The sequence below is a fragment of the Salvelinus fontinalis genome, chromosome 1, assembly GCF_029448725.1.
Source record: "Salvelinus fontinalis isolate EN_2023a chromosome 1, ASM2944872v1, whole genome shotgun sequence".
NCBI lineage: Eukaryota > Metazoa > Chordata > Actinopteri > Salmoniformes > Salmonidae > Salvelinus > Salvelinus fontinalis.
In genome coordinates, this window is record NC_074665.1 from 15350241 (window position 1) to 15365490 (window position 15250).

Sequence of the window (15250 nt, forward strand, 5' to 3'; positions counted from 1 at the left end):
GTGTGTGTGTGTGTGTGTGTGTGTGTGTGTGTGTGTGTGTGTGTGTGTGTGTGTTTCTAGAGTCTGATAAAGGGGGAATTGACCCTGTGTATGAGGCTCTGCGTTATGGGACGTCGCTGGCACAGATGAGTCGCTCTAGCTTCGGAAGCATCACTGAGTCCCCCATTCATAAGGTACACTGCTTACATGCACTTGAGTTCATAGATACAAATAGTCCATTTGAAATGTTTTCTCACTATACGTTATAAAGCGATGTGTTTTGATATACAAATGCTAACAATAACAGTTAAAACTGATCAGTATTTTCCCCGCTTCTTTCCTTTTTGCACGCTGTCTTCTTCCCTCTCTGACTTGGCACCTTGTTCTTGTCTTCTTTAGGTGGAGAGAGTAGGGGAGGGACTGGAAACACAACCAATCGCTGAGGAGGAGTTTGTCCCAGAGACTGAGAGTGAGTTGGATCAAATTCCCCACAATTTACTCACCCCTAACCTATTACCTGACATCTCAACCCAACCTCTCACCTCCACTTGTCATTCAGACAAGGAGGTGACTGAACACTTGTTTTGTTGTTTGATGCAAGAAACCACTTTACAAAATAAAATGTATTATTATTCCCATACCATTATTACAGAGAATCAGACAAATTATGCTACCCTCTGCCTATTGGTTACTTAGTTTATTCAAGCCTGTCTCAAAATACCACACTGCCCCTTTAAGGCATAAAAAAAAAGCTCTTTACCTGACTCGCTTTTCAAAGATGGCTAGAAATACACGTTTTGTACTCTTGTAGGAAGCAATCACTCCCATATTGCTAACTACAAGTTAGCTATAACTGGGCTAATAACTCACGAACTAGCAAAGAATATGAACAAATGTGCACACGTGGCTAAATGCTGCTCTCGCATTCATCTCTAAAGAAGTGAATAATTTTCACAACCGCCCATGGTGTAAAACAGTCCAGGTCAGAGTGAATGGCACAAATCCATATATGGCAAGGATCAATTTGCATATAGGCCTACTGCAGCTCTTATTGGTTATGGCGCACCAGTCTGTTTAGAGTATGGGCAATATAATCCTATTCCGATGCGTTCTGCCTACAACAAAATATTCTGTGGTTAGTTTTGCATTCTAAGGCATGCATCATTTGTTTTGTTTTGGTATGTTGCATTGAAAGTGGCTAATATTGCATTGATTCTATTACAATTCCCATAGTAAAGGCAAACATTGCTAATGTTAACTAACGGGGGAAACTCTAGAGCTTCGTGCTTCTCTGCGCGACTTGATATTTCTTCTGTGCGCGGCAGTCCCTAGGAAGCAGCTCCTGTGCACTCGCGTGGCTTAGAGGAAACATGGTCCCTCCCTATCCTTTCACTCTAAAGCACACTCACTCCAAACCCCCAACACTCTGGGCTTTAAATGGTTGAGTCAACCTATTTCCTCATTATGTCAAGCTCCTTTATCAATGTCATGTCATTTAAATGTAATCAGTGTAATGTTATATATGTAATGTTGCATCAACATGACTAGTTGGTTGAACTTGCAAAAAGTCTTGCAACTTGTAAAAAGCCAAGCCTGGACTGTCAAGCATTGTCCTCTCTCCTGAAATAATCTCTTTCATTATAGACTATCATTATACCCATCCATTACACTGAGAAGACCTTCCATTGACAAAACTAGGTGATGTGTGTGTGTGTGTGTGTGTGTGTGTGTGTGTGTGTGTGTGTGTGTGTGTGTGTGTGTGTGTGTGTGTGTGTGTGTGTGTGTGTGTGTGTGTGTGTGTGTGTGTGTGTGTGTGTGTGTGTGTGTGTGTGTGTGTGTGCGTGCATGCATGTGTGTGTGAGAGTATGCCTGTGTGTTTGTGTATGCCTGCGTGTGTGTAGTGAATTCACCAGTGTTTTTCCATCTTCAATAAATCTGATGATATAAAGTACTGTGTATGCTTTAACTAACTGACCTTGTCTTTGTGCTATACTGCAAAGTGACAAGACCCCCTCCCTCTTTCTATCTCTTTCTCTCTTTCTGTATCTCTACTCTCTTTCAATCTGTATGCTCCCTCTCTCTCTTTTCCCTGCTCTCGATCTATCTTCTCTCTCTCTTTCTCTCTCTCTCTCGTTCTCTCTCTATCTCTCCCCCCTCTCTCTCTCATATGTATATATATATATCCCCCCTCCCCCCTCTCTCTCTCTTCCTCTCTCTCCCTCTAGCTCTCAATCCTCCTGAAAGTGAGAAGGCTGATTCAGAGGACAGGGTCAGTCTGAAGGTGCGTAGTCAGCATATCTCTTTCTCAAGTGTTCCCTCTTTCCTTCCTCTTTCCTTAACCTCTAACTCTAAACCCTCCCTCTCTTTATCTATCCTTCTTTCAAACTCTGCTATCAACCTCCATGTGACTTTTTGTTCACCCCTGTTTTACTAAAATTGCATAGGCCAATACAGTACCGTAATAGCGTAATATATGCTATTTACGATCGATTGCCATCCCCATGAGTGCACCACCCTCCTTCAGGCCATGGATGAGGCATGCAATGACATCAAACCAGACCTACAGTATGTCAGGCTTGGATTCGCCATGCCAAAACGTTTTCCCCCCAGGCGCATGAACAATGAGGATATTTACTGCGATTTCGATGAGAACCTATGGCCAAATGCTCAAGACAGGCTGGACGTAAACTAGTGCCTGCTAAACATGATGTCTCTTTCATTTCTTTCATTTGATTACGTTGTGAAAGATGTCTTCAATGATCACACCTTTGGTCACACATGGGATAGAAATGACGGAAATGTTATGTTCAGCAAATTTGAATGTGTAGTACAAGTGTATTGCCTAATGTGAAAACATTGTAATGTCCTGTAATTTACACTACTGAAGCATACTACATTCAATGGGCAATTTTTAAACAAGCATATTACATTATTTTGCTATTGGATTAACTGGTTGTTAAAATACCTAAATTGAGTAGATATCCTTATTTTGTGTTTTGGTGAACCAATGTACTCATAATATTTCACAGTAAACTTATATATTGGATCAACGGTGAAAGATGTCCACAAGCAAAATGAATGCAAAATGAAAGGTTTTGAATGCAAGACCAGCTGCATTACAAGTGTTACCAGTTTGGAAATTTGTAATAGGAGTTTTGAAAATTCACCACACACATACTTGTGAAAATAGTACCAAAGTAATCAAATGAAATACAAACTGTGTGTATTAGACTAATTTGGTGTGTGCGTGTGTCCAGACTCCAAAGCGCATCGATGTCCACTCTGTACACACCTACGTGGCTCTGTACAAGTTCATCCCTCAGGAGAAGAATGATCTGGAGTTACAGTGAGTTAAATACATAGTACCTTTGTTTGTGTGGGTGTGTGTGTGCACGCATGTGATTTTGTGTGTGTGTGTGTGTGTGTGTGTGTGTGTGTGTGTGTGTGTGTGTGTGTGTGTGTGTGTGTGTGTGTGTGTGTGTGTGTGTGTGTGTGTGTGTGTGTGTGTGCCTGCACACGTGTTCAGTCATATTCAGATAGAAAGTCAGACTTCGCAAACTGCACAAGAATATAATGTTATCTAGGAGTTTGACAACTAGCTAGCACATTTTTTTGAACACTTTTTTTTTGCAGTCGGATGAAAAATCTTTATAACGAAACAAAATGTTTTCAGCGGATCAAAGTTGTTGGTTCGTTCGTAAGGTGATTTGTTGGAGAGCTGATGAAAGGTTAAAAGTTAAGAGGTAAAGAAATAGGCAGTGATGAAGAATGGATGAAGGGAGAAATGTATGTGTGTATGGGGAGGGGGTATTGTCGCAGTGGGCAGGTGAGAGAAAGAGGAAGGACAGGTGTGCAGTGCCAACACATCTCTCAGACCATCTGCCTTCTCACTGGGGGTCTGAGACGTAACTGGCAACGCTGTTGGAGCCACAGACTGAGAAGGACAGGCAGCCGGGAATGTGTGTGTGTGTGTGCGTGTGCGTGTGTGTGTGTGTTTAATCAGTACCTGTTGTTTCCCTCTCAGACCTGGCGATCGAGTGCAAGTAACTGATGACTCCAATGAGGACTGGTGGAAGGTGGGTGAAAAATACGTTTTTTTGTTTTGTTAGAATACTTTTTCTATCCTTCCTTCCTTCCTTCCTTCCTTCCTTCCTTCCTTCCTTCTGTTTTTCCTTCCTTCCGTTCTTCCTGTCGTTCTTCCTTCCATTCTTCCTACCTTCCTTTAGAAAAATGCAACACATTTGAATAGGTACAGTTGAAGTCGGAAGTTTACATACACCTCAGCCAAATACATTTAAACTCAGTTTTTCACAATTCCTGACATTTAGTCCTAGTAAAACATTCCCTGTCTTAGGTCAGTTAGGATCCCCACTTTATTTTAAGAATGTGAAATGTATAGTAGAGATGATAATAGTAGAGAGAATGATTTATTTAATCTTTTAGTTCTTTTGTCACATTCCCAGTGGGTCAGAAGTTAACATACACTCAATTAGTATTTGGTAGCATTGCCTTTAAATTGTTTAACTTGGGTCAAACGCTTCAGGTAGCCTTCCACAAGCTTCCCACATTAAGTTGGGTGAGGCCCATTCCTCCTGACAGAGCTGGTGTAACTGAGTCAGCTTTGTAGGTCTCCTTGCTCGCACTCGCTTTTTCAGTTCTGCCCACACATTTTCTATAGGTCAGGGCTTTGTGATGGCCACTCCAATACCTTGACTTTGTTGTCCTCAAGCCATTTTGCCCCAACTTTGGATGTATGCTTGGGGTCATTGTCCATTTGGAAGACCCATTTGCAACCAAGCTTTCTCTTCCTGACTGATGTCTTGAGATGTTGCTTCAATATATCCACATATGTTTTTCCCCTCATGATGCCATCTATTTAGTGAAGTGCACCAGTCCCTCCTGCAGCAAAGCACCCCCACAACAGGATGCTGCCACCCCCGTGCTTCACGGTTGATGGTGTTCTTCGGCTTGCAAGCATCCCCCTTTATCCTCCAAACATAAAGATGGTCATTATGGCCAAACAGTTCTATTTTGTTTCATCAGACCAGAGGACAATTCTCCAAAAATATGATCTTTGTCCCCATGTGCAGTTGCAAACCATAGTCAGGCTTTTTTATGGCGGTTTTGGAGCAGTGGCTTCTTCCTTGCTGAGCGGCTTGGCAGGTTATGTCGATATAGGACTCGTTTTACTGTGGATATAGATACTTTTGTAGCTGTTTCCTCCAGCATATTCACAAGGTCCTTTGCTGTTGTTCTGGGATTGATTTGCACTTTTGGCACCAAAGTAGGTTCATCTCTAGGAGACAGACCGCGTCTCCTTCCTGAGCGGTATGACGGCTACGTGGTCCCATGGTGTTTATACTTGTGTACTATTGTTTGTACAGATGAACGTGGTATCTTCAGGCGTTTTGAAATTGCTCCCAAGGATGAACCAGACTTGTGGAGGTCTACAATTTATTTTCTGAGGTCTTGGCTGATTTCTTTTGATTTTCCCATGATGTCATGCAAAGACGCACTGAGTTTGAAGGTAGGCCTTGAAATACATCAACAGGTACACCTCCAATTGACTCAAATTATGTCAATTAGCCTATCAGAAGCTTTTAAAGCCATGACATCCTTTTCTGGAATTTTCTAAGCTGTTTAAAGGCACAGTCAACTTCTGACCCACTGGAATTGTGATACAGTGAATTATAAGTGAAATAATCTGTCTGTAAACAATTGTTGGAAAAATTACTTGTGTCATGCACAAAGTAGATGTCCTAACCGACTTGCCAAAACTATAGTTTGTTAACAAGACATTTGTGGAGTTGTTGAAAAACAAGTTTTAATGACTCCGACCTAAGTGGATGTAAACTTCCGACTTCAACTGTATATCTAAGGACTCTATTACATAGCTTTCACCCTTCCAGTCATGTCAATATCAGAAAAGACATGAAAGCATTCAAGTATTTAAACAGGATCTACTATATTGTATACAGTAGTGATGCACGGGTCAGCTATTTCTTCACCTGCACCTGCCCGCACTTGCTAATAATCTATCTGCAACCGCCTGATTATACAGTATGTAATAACTTGACAATCTGAGGCTTGCACCCAACCCTAACCCACAAATATAGAAAATGAGCTGGTTCTAGATAGCACCTTTTGTACAATACTAAATAAACGCTTGTTCATAAATCGATAGAATGAATGTTTAGTTGACATCGGTAAAGTTTTTTTTCTTCATTTTCCTCTTTCATCTCTGCTTCGCTCGCGCAGCAAAGACATTTAGGTACCGGGAAGAAAACAATAACAACAAAAAACAGGGAAGATTTTTCGTGCAACATTTTCAAATGACATCAGTTTGACCGGTTGTAAGAAAATTAAATGTTTGAAAAAAAATAACCCAACATGTTTTTCATAAGATTTCAGTTCGGCTTGGATGCATATATCCTATGTGGTTGGAATAGGATCATTTTTTATGATGGTGATAAAGATAGCACCTCCACCTTTACAGACAGTCCTTAACCATGCATTATGCCTCCCGGGTGGCGCAGTGGTCTAGGGCACTGCATCGCAGTGCTAGCTGCGCCACCAGAGTCTCTGAGTTCGCGCCCAGGCTGGGCTGGGTTCGCGCCCAGGCTCTGTCGCAGCCGGCCGCGAGAGGTCCGTGGGGCGACGCACAATTGGCATAGCGTCGTCCGGGTTAGGGAGGGTTTGGCCGGTAGGGATATCCTTGTCTCAGTATGTAAAATGTAATAAAAATGTATGCACTCTACTGTAAGTCGCTCTGGATAAGAGCGTCTGCTAAATGACTAAAACGTAAATGTAATGCATTCATTCTCTCAAGATGCTGAAAGAAATAAATCCATATTTCTCCACTCCTGTTCCTGAGTAAAAATGCACATTTGGTGTATAACTTTACTGCAGGAAATGATTTATTCTGCAGAAGTTCATATTATATTAGACTATGTGAGAGGTTTTAGACCAACAGTCAGTGTCCAGATTTCAGTTAGGCTACTATTCCATTTAACCCATCTGAACTGTACAGTTCCCTTGACGTGCCATTTTGAAGTCCCCGTCTTGTGACTGTCGAATTTGTATAGCGCCTCACAATCATCACACATAACACAGCCGACACTGCTACCATCCTCTTTTGCCACTTCACAAAATCTTTCCCAAACATTAGACTACTGTTCTGGCCCTCCCTTCTATGTATTTGTAATTTCTCATTTTGCAGCTTTTCTCTTATTGAATTAAACTCCGGCATTGTTCTTTTTGCCTCTGTGGATCGTCATGAAATTTTTCTGCTCAAGTTCCCAAAAGCGTTTGGCAATTGGTGTGTATTTGGTGTGCTACAGTTCAGCCTGGTCTCATAGACTAGACGTAACATAGTAGATGTATATCCGGGACACTCAAATTTGTATGATATGTTACATTTGGTAAGACAGAAAGTTACTTAAGGCTAAAATGAAAGTAGGGCGGTTGGTCGGTTACATAACACAAACATCTATCTTGGACAACTTTAGCATTATAGACATTTACATTTACATTTTAGTCATTTAGCAGACGCTCTTATCCAGAGCGACTTACAGTAGAGTGCATACATTTTTATTACATTTTTACATACTGAGACAAGGATATCCCTACCGGCCAAACCCTCCCTAACGACGCTATGCCAATTGTGCGTCGCCCCACAGACCTCCCGGTTGCGGCCGGCTGCGACAGAGCCTGGGCGCGAACCCAGCCCAGCCTGGGCGCGAACCCAGAGACTCTGGTGGCGCAGCGATGCAGTGCCCTAGACCACTGCGCCACCCGGGAGGTTATAGCTAATTAGCAAATACATACTACTTTTCAGCTACTTTGTAACTACTTATCATATTAGCTAACCCTTACCCTTACCCTAAACCTAACCTTAACCCTTTAACCTAACTTCTAACTTTAACCATAATGTTAAACATGCGAGGTCAACCGGTGCATCACTAATATAGAGTACATCTCCATGAAGTGTTCTTAGACAATGGAGAGAGTAGTGCATTTATCTAGGTACAAGTTACCCATACGCACAGATCTAGGATCATCTTAATTTCCCCCAATTCTACCTGTAACCATTAGGTTGGGAAAAGCAAAACTGACCTTAAATCAGTGTCTTTGGGCAACTTCGGTTTAGCAGAGCTAGTAGGCTGTAAGTGGAGCAGGATGTAATGAAAGTTTTATGTGCTTTGCCTTTTGGTCCGGCCTAATGGAGGTAAGGTGGGCCCAGATGGAAAGGCAATCGTCAGCTCACACAGTTACATGCAAACACGTTGGGACACAAGCGTGCATGCAGACACACCATTTGTTCAAAGAATAAAAAAGTGCTGTATCTACATGGATGCGCCATTTGCCATTTGTCTATTGGCATTTGGCGTTTACACACCCTTTTTATCACTACATCCCTGAGACTATACTAGCTTAGTCTAATTAATGATCTTAACTACGTTCTGCCGTGTGTGTTCACAGGGGAAAAGCAAAGACAAGCTGGGTTTCTTCCCCGCCAACTTTGTACAGAGAGTGCGCCCAGGTGAGCGTGTGTGGAAGGTCACGGGTGGTTTCCATGGTGACCGTGACAGAGGGCAGATGACTGTGAAAGAATCTCAGGTACGCTGACGCACACACACACACACACACACACACACACACACACACACACACACACACACACACACACACACACACACACACACACACACACACACACACACACACACACACACACACACACACAAGCACCTGTACTAAACACACACCTTTCTTTTCTCAAACTAGATCTGTGTGGGGAAGAACGAAGAGCTGGATGGTTTCCTAAAGCTGAGCAGTGGGAAGAAGAGAGGTCTAGTCCCTTCCAAGTACCTTCTGGAGATATGACTTACGTCAAAGAAGGGAATTCTCTGTGTCCCGAACCCTTGTTCTGCCCTGAAGACCACCCTCTATCAGGAGCGCTTCCCTAACACCTCACTGACTGCCAACTCCCTGGATGTGGAAATGGACCCTCCCACCAACACCAGAAAACATAGAGAGGGAGTGAGAATATGGTGGACACTGGCCAGGATCGAATTGGTTTCACTGCTTTGCTTGGAGTGGTGGAATCATTTTGAGAGAAAGGAGGGCGGAGGGCTTCTGTTGAGCTAGCTGCTTTACCTGTGGTGTACCCTCACACTCTTTCACCTGTTCACGCACACAGACACACACACACACACACTGCACAAAGACACTGATGCTAACAATGGCCCTGGAGCTTGGGCGGCGTGACTGTAACAGGCAGTGGTTGTCTGAAAGATGTATGGATACCTCACAATCGACACAAGCACAGCTTCCGCTTGAGCCAAGGTGGAGAAGACTGGCAGTTATTCGCCGTGTGGTTGTGTGACCTTTTGGATTTCAAGTGAAATTTGGACGTTTTTGTCAGTCCAAGTTCTGTAGCATTTTATTGTAGCAGCTTGTTGCGACAAAGCTCTTTTCCTCTGAGGTTGTCCTCCCAGCCAGATATGGTATAGCCGCATTCCCTGTGGCACAGACTGTTTAGCACATTGGGGCAAACCAAAGTGGGTAGGTGGTGGGGGTAGAAGGGAGCCTCAAGGGCCTTATGCTTGATTTGAGGATTGTAGCTTGGACAATGTAATTGAACGTGTACTGTTGCGTCAAACATATTGATGCATGCTTCACTCACTCCCTGACCATTGGGAGGTTCAGGTCCAGGCATTTCATCTTTGCTAACCCCCTTCTTTGCTTTACATTGGTCAATCCCATTTGACAATTTGTTTAGCTAAATGGCTAACAGGTTTTTTGTTGCAAAATGGCTTCCGTGGCATCATCCAGGTGGGTGTTACACATACCTATAGGTGTTGGATGAGGTTTAAAGTGCTCCGAGCATCTGGAAAAGCGCTATATAAATCCAATCCATTATCATTAGTTATCTTTACTATTAAGAAGGGTTTAGCCAGGAGAGCGAGGGGAGACAGACACACATGTTAATCCTGCTGTGATGTCCTTCCCAACAATGCGTGATTATTTGGGACCTCTGTCCCTCTCCCCCTATTTATTTCCCCCACCTCTCTGTCTGTCACACATGCTCTCTGTCTAGCACTCTCTCCCTCTCTGTGCTCACTGAAGGCATAGAGCTCTGTGACTGCAGCAGAGGTCACAGCGGTCACAGCACTGAGACAGTGTAGCATGATAAGACACTCAGACACAAAGCTTAACCCAAACGTCAGATTCCTCCCTCTATATGGGCTCCTCCGTTGGCCTCTGGATGTCCGCCATTTTCATAGCATTTTATAGTAAGTTAGTAATACATTATTCTCACGGAATGTGTTGGGATGCAACCACCCGACTGAATTATTTTCACATGCGCGATGTCCTCAGCCCTTTTGGTAATGCTTGTTTTCATGTTGTGTTGTTTTTTTATTTTCTTCTCCAGAGAAATAGTCTGCATCTTGTGTTGAAACATACCATTCTAACACTCTCAAATTCCTAGGCCAGACAAAGGATGTTTTTGTGTATCCCGCTGAATTGAGAGTGAAATGTCTATGAAACACTGGATACAACGTCCTGTGGATGTCATTACTTCATTTGCTGATTTATTCACTCTAGGATTCACTCTGTAGCAGTCAGAAGCTTTCTTGGCAATAACCACTTAGTACCAGTCAAAAGTTTGGCCACACCTACTCATTCAAGGGTTTTTCTTTATTTTTACTATTTTCTACATTGTAGAATAACAGTGAAAACATCAAAACTATGAAATAACACATATGGAATCATGTAGTAACCAAAAATGTGTTAAACAAATCAAAATATATTTTAGGTTTTTGATTCTTCAAAGTAGCCACCCTTTGCCTTGACGACAGCTTTGCACACTCTTGGCATTCTCTCAACCAGCTTCATGAGGTATGCTTTTCCAACATTCTTGAAGGAGTTCCCACATATGCTGAGCACTTGTTGGCTGCTTTTCCTTCACTCTGCGGTCCAATCCATCCCAAACCATCTCAATTGGGTTGAGGTCGGGTGATTGTGGAAGCCATGGCATCTGATGCATCACTCTCCTTCTTGGTCAAATAGCCCTTAGTCAAATAACTTTTACAACGATGGTGTAGGCAGTCATTTTAAATAAGAATTTGTTCTTAACTGACTTGTCTAGTTAAATAATTCATTAAAATGAAAAAATGTAAACAACCTTTTCACAGCCTGGAGGTGTGTTTTTGGTCATTGTCCTGTTGAATAACAAGTGATAGTCTCACTAAGCACAGACCAGATGGGATGGCGTATCGCTGCAGAATGCTGTGGTAGCCATGCTGGTTAAGTGTGCCTTAAATTCTAAACAAATCACTGACAATGTCACCAGCAAAGCACCCCACACCATCACACCTCCTCCTCCATACTTCACGGTGGGAACCACACATGCGGAGATCATCCGTTCACCTACTCTGCGTCTCACAAAGACACTGTGGTTGGAACCAAAAATCTCAAATTTGGACTCATCAGACCAAAGGACAGATTTCCACTGGTCTAATGTCCATTGCTGGTGTCTCTTCTTCTTATTGGTGTCCTTCAGTAGTGGTTTCTATGCAGCAAGTCGACCATGAAGGCCTGATTCACACACTCTTCCCTGAAGAGTTGATGTTGAGATGTCTGTTACTTGAACTCTGTGAAGCATTTATTTGGGCTGCAATTTCTGATGCTGGTAAATATAATAAACGTATCCTCTGCAGCAGAGTTAACTCTGGGTCTTCCTTTCATGTGGAGGTCCTCATGAGAGCCAGTTTCATCATAGCGTTTGATGGTTTTTTACAACTGCACTTGAAGAAACTTTCAAAGTTGTTCAAATTTTCCAGATTGACTGACTTTCATGTCTTAAAGTAATGATGGACTGTCATTTCTCTTGGCTTATTTGAGCTGTTCTTGCCATAATATGGACTTGGTATTTTACCAAATAGGGCTATATTCTGTATACCACCCCTACCTTATCACAACATAACTGATTGGCTAAAATGTAGTAAGAAGGAAAGAAATTCCACAAATTAACTTTTAAGAAGGCAGACCTGTTAATTGAAATGCATTCCAGGTGACTACCTCATGAAGCTGGTTGAGAGATTGCCAATAGTGTGTAAAGCTGTCATCGAGGCAAAGGGTGCCTACTTTGAATAATCTGAAATATATTTTGATTTGTTTAACACTTTGTTTGGTTACTACATGATTCCATATGTGTTATATCATAGTTTTGATGTCTTCATTAGTATTCTACAATGTAGAAAATAGTAAAAATAAAGAAAAACCCTTGAATCAGTAGGTGTGTCCAAACTTTTGACTGGTACTGCATTTAAATAGAACTATGGGGAAACTGTTGTATGTATTCAGTTATCATGGCCTTAACCATGTGGTATACGGCTATCAAAGAGTTCACTGTTTTCAGTAATGGCATTCATTCCCTACCTAATATATCAGCATCAAGACTTAAAAGCACAACACAACCACAAGACTTTGCACTCTACCCATTCTAGTCACTCTGTACATCTGATTACCACTCAGTACAGTCTCAATCTTTACTAACTGTTATAAGGTGTATATTGCAATTAAGCCACACTCTTGGATTTCTTGGCCATCAAGGAGTGGGTCCACCAAGCATTAGATCATTACAATGCATTCCAGTACAGTTGCACACGCATATAGCACTTGAATTATATTATATTTCTATAGTGATCAAGGGACGACATTTCACGAGAGAAACAGTACTTTTTCATACATGATTTAAAGCTATACATACAGTAATTTGTTTACAAATTCCTATATAACTACAAAAGCAAAGACAATGGAGTATTATGTATGGTATATATATTCTCCTCATCAAGGGGTGTATTTTATTAGTCAAAATTACCACTGGAGTGACTTGAAATCTTACAGCATGTAGCTTTAAAGAATAGCTGCGTAATAAAGGTTTTAGAGGCATAACGGGTATAGTAGCCTTTAAGGGCTGGTCTTGGATCAGTTTATTTGAGACTGACTAACCAAGCCTGGCTCTGGACCAGTACTCCAAGGTCATTTCCCTCCCCATCCACCTGGCATTGGCACACACAGTCTCCCTTCCTGCATGGCCACCTGGACTGTGACCTGTACACATGTCAATAAAGTTCCATCAAATCAATCAACAGCTGTTTTATTTTGTCTTTTTACTCCTATAGATAGAAAACCATCGCACTCTCCTGCCCAGCTGCCTTTATTGGCTCTAGCTGCAGCTTAGACCCAATTGGTTGGCAGTCAAGAAGTACAGTAATATTGGATTAGATCAACTGAAATGATGACCTTGTGATGATGAAGGCCTCTGGTTTACAGAGGCTCACTTAGGCTGCATCTCAAATGACATACTGTACACACTGTACTATAGTGCACTCCTTATGGCGAGAGCTGGATGTTTTTATACAGTACACAACACTGGTCATATTGCAGTGCTTGAAATGGAATGAAAAAAGGGCTGTTACTAATATTTCTGTACAAAGGTTTGTATTCGAGCCAGTATTCGATAAGAGATGCACGCAAAGAAGAAAATGATGGTGCCGGTTCTCCATACAGGTCAGGACTGGCTCACTTCAATCACTTGTCATTTTAGATTTGGTCTTGGAGCTGTGTAGTTGTATGACAACCCTATGGCTGGCTGTGTAAGTCATTGGCCACAGAATGCCGTGGTGACGGTGACACTCCTCTGGGACTCCTTAGATTAAAACCACTTCGATGTAAAGCCCCCTGTTTAGGGGACCTGCGTGGTTCTGGTACCGGTTCCGACCAACATTTTAGCTTATAAATCGATCTGTGGGGACACCGTAGATTGATGTGGCTTGCATCGAGCGATAGCCCTGATTCTAATATGTCTATTTTTCCTGTGTGAAGCAGGATGTGAAATCTGACACCATTTGAAGCTGGGATGTCCCTCCTACCATTTTATTCGCTCTTCTGACTGTCCATCAACTCCTGGCAGGACCCTACGTCATAGCCACTAACATCATTTTATGCCTGGGAACCCTTACATTGTAACGCAGCAGGAGAGAGTGGTTTCGTGGCTGTAGCACATTCAGAGATCAATTTATAGCCAGTAATCTAAAAGACGGACAAGATTAATGAGATGAAAGGCGAGTTCCGAACAAGTTCAGGAAGCCAAGCTAGAGCTTTTTGAGACATTCACAGCGATGGTCAAGAGAGGCCTTCGGAAAATATGCACACTGAATATACACATATGTACACTGAGTATACCAAACGTTAGGAACACATTCCTAATATTGAGTTGCACTGCCCCTTTTGCCCTCAGAACAGCCTCAATTTGTCGGGACATTGACTCTACAAGGTGTCGAAAGAGTTCCACAGGGATGCTGGCCCATGTTGACTCCAATGCTTCCCACAGTCACGTCAAGTTGGCTGGATGTCCTTCGGGTGGTGGACCATTCTTGATACACACTGAGATCTGTTGAGCATGAAAAACCCAGCAGCGTTGCAGTTCTTGAAACAAACCGGTGCGCCTGGCACCTACTACCACACCGTATTCAAAGGCACTTAAATGTTTTGTCTTGCCTATTCACCCTCTGAATAGCACAAGACATAGACTGACCGAGACTTGGTCAGTCTATGTCATGTGCTAGTACATAATCCATGTGTCAATTGTGTCAAGGCTTAAAAATCCTTCTTTAATCTGTCTCCTCCCGTTCATCTACACTGATTGAAGTGGATTTATCAAGTGACATCAATAAAGGATCATAGCTTTCACCTGGATTCACTTGGTCAGTCTATGTCATGGAAAGAGCAGTTACAGTTATAAGGAAGGTGAAATCTTATAGGTAGTCCTTTCAGAACTTGATTATTTTAAATTTATAAGAAAATATGTAATTTCAAGCCTTATTCATAGTTTTGTTGAATAGGAAATACATCATATAAAATATTTCATATTTTCATTGTATTTGTACTGTGTCCTTGAGCTTGTACCTGAGCTTGTGTCCTCGAAAGTGACAACACTTCAGGAATTTTTACCAGAAAGGTGTGATATTAACCATTCAAAGAGCATGCAGCATTACTAGTTCATGTTTTATCTCATGATAAATAATTACTTTTGCTGATTACATAGATTACATTTTCGATTACATTTGGTTACATTTAAGAGGATTAACCTTTTACTGCAGTGGGCCAAATCAGGGTCACACAGAGTGTGAAATCTAACTCGAAACAGAAGTATATACCTCACAGTTATGGGCTTTAAAAAAAGAAGGCACCTGTGCTA

The 15250-nt window shown here is 42.1% G+C and overlaps 1 protein-coding gene across 1 annotated transcript in view; it reads left to right on the forward strand.

The window, feature by feature from the left end:
* LOC129819974 (SH3 and cysteine-rich domain-containing protein 2-like) overlaps positions 1-13135 on the forward strand; it is a 50003-nt gene extending 36868 nt beyond the window's left edge. Inside the window, exons 5-11 of the mRNA XM_055876761.1 lie at positions 61-173; positions 379-448; positions 2205-2260; positions 3237-3325; positions 4004-4055; positions 8461-8598; positions 8767-13135. Of these exons, the coding sequence (XP_055732736.1) occupies positions 61-173; positions 379-448; positions 2205-2260; positions 3237-3325; positions 4004-4055; positions 8461-8598; positions 8767-8865 (617 nt within the window). The 3' untranslated portion in view covers positions 8866-13135. The remainder of the gene's footprint in view (positions 1-60; positions 174-378; positions 449-2204; positions 2261-3236; positions 3326-4003; positions 4056-8460; positions 8599-8766) is intronic.
* The last annotated feature ends 2115 nt before the right edge of the window (positions 13136-15250 follow it).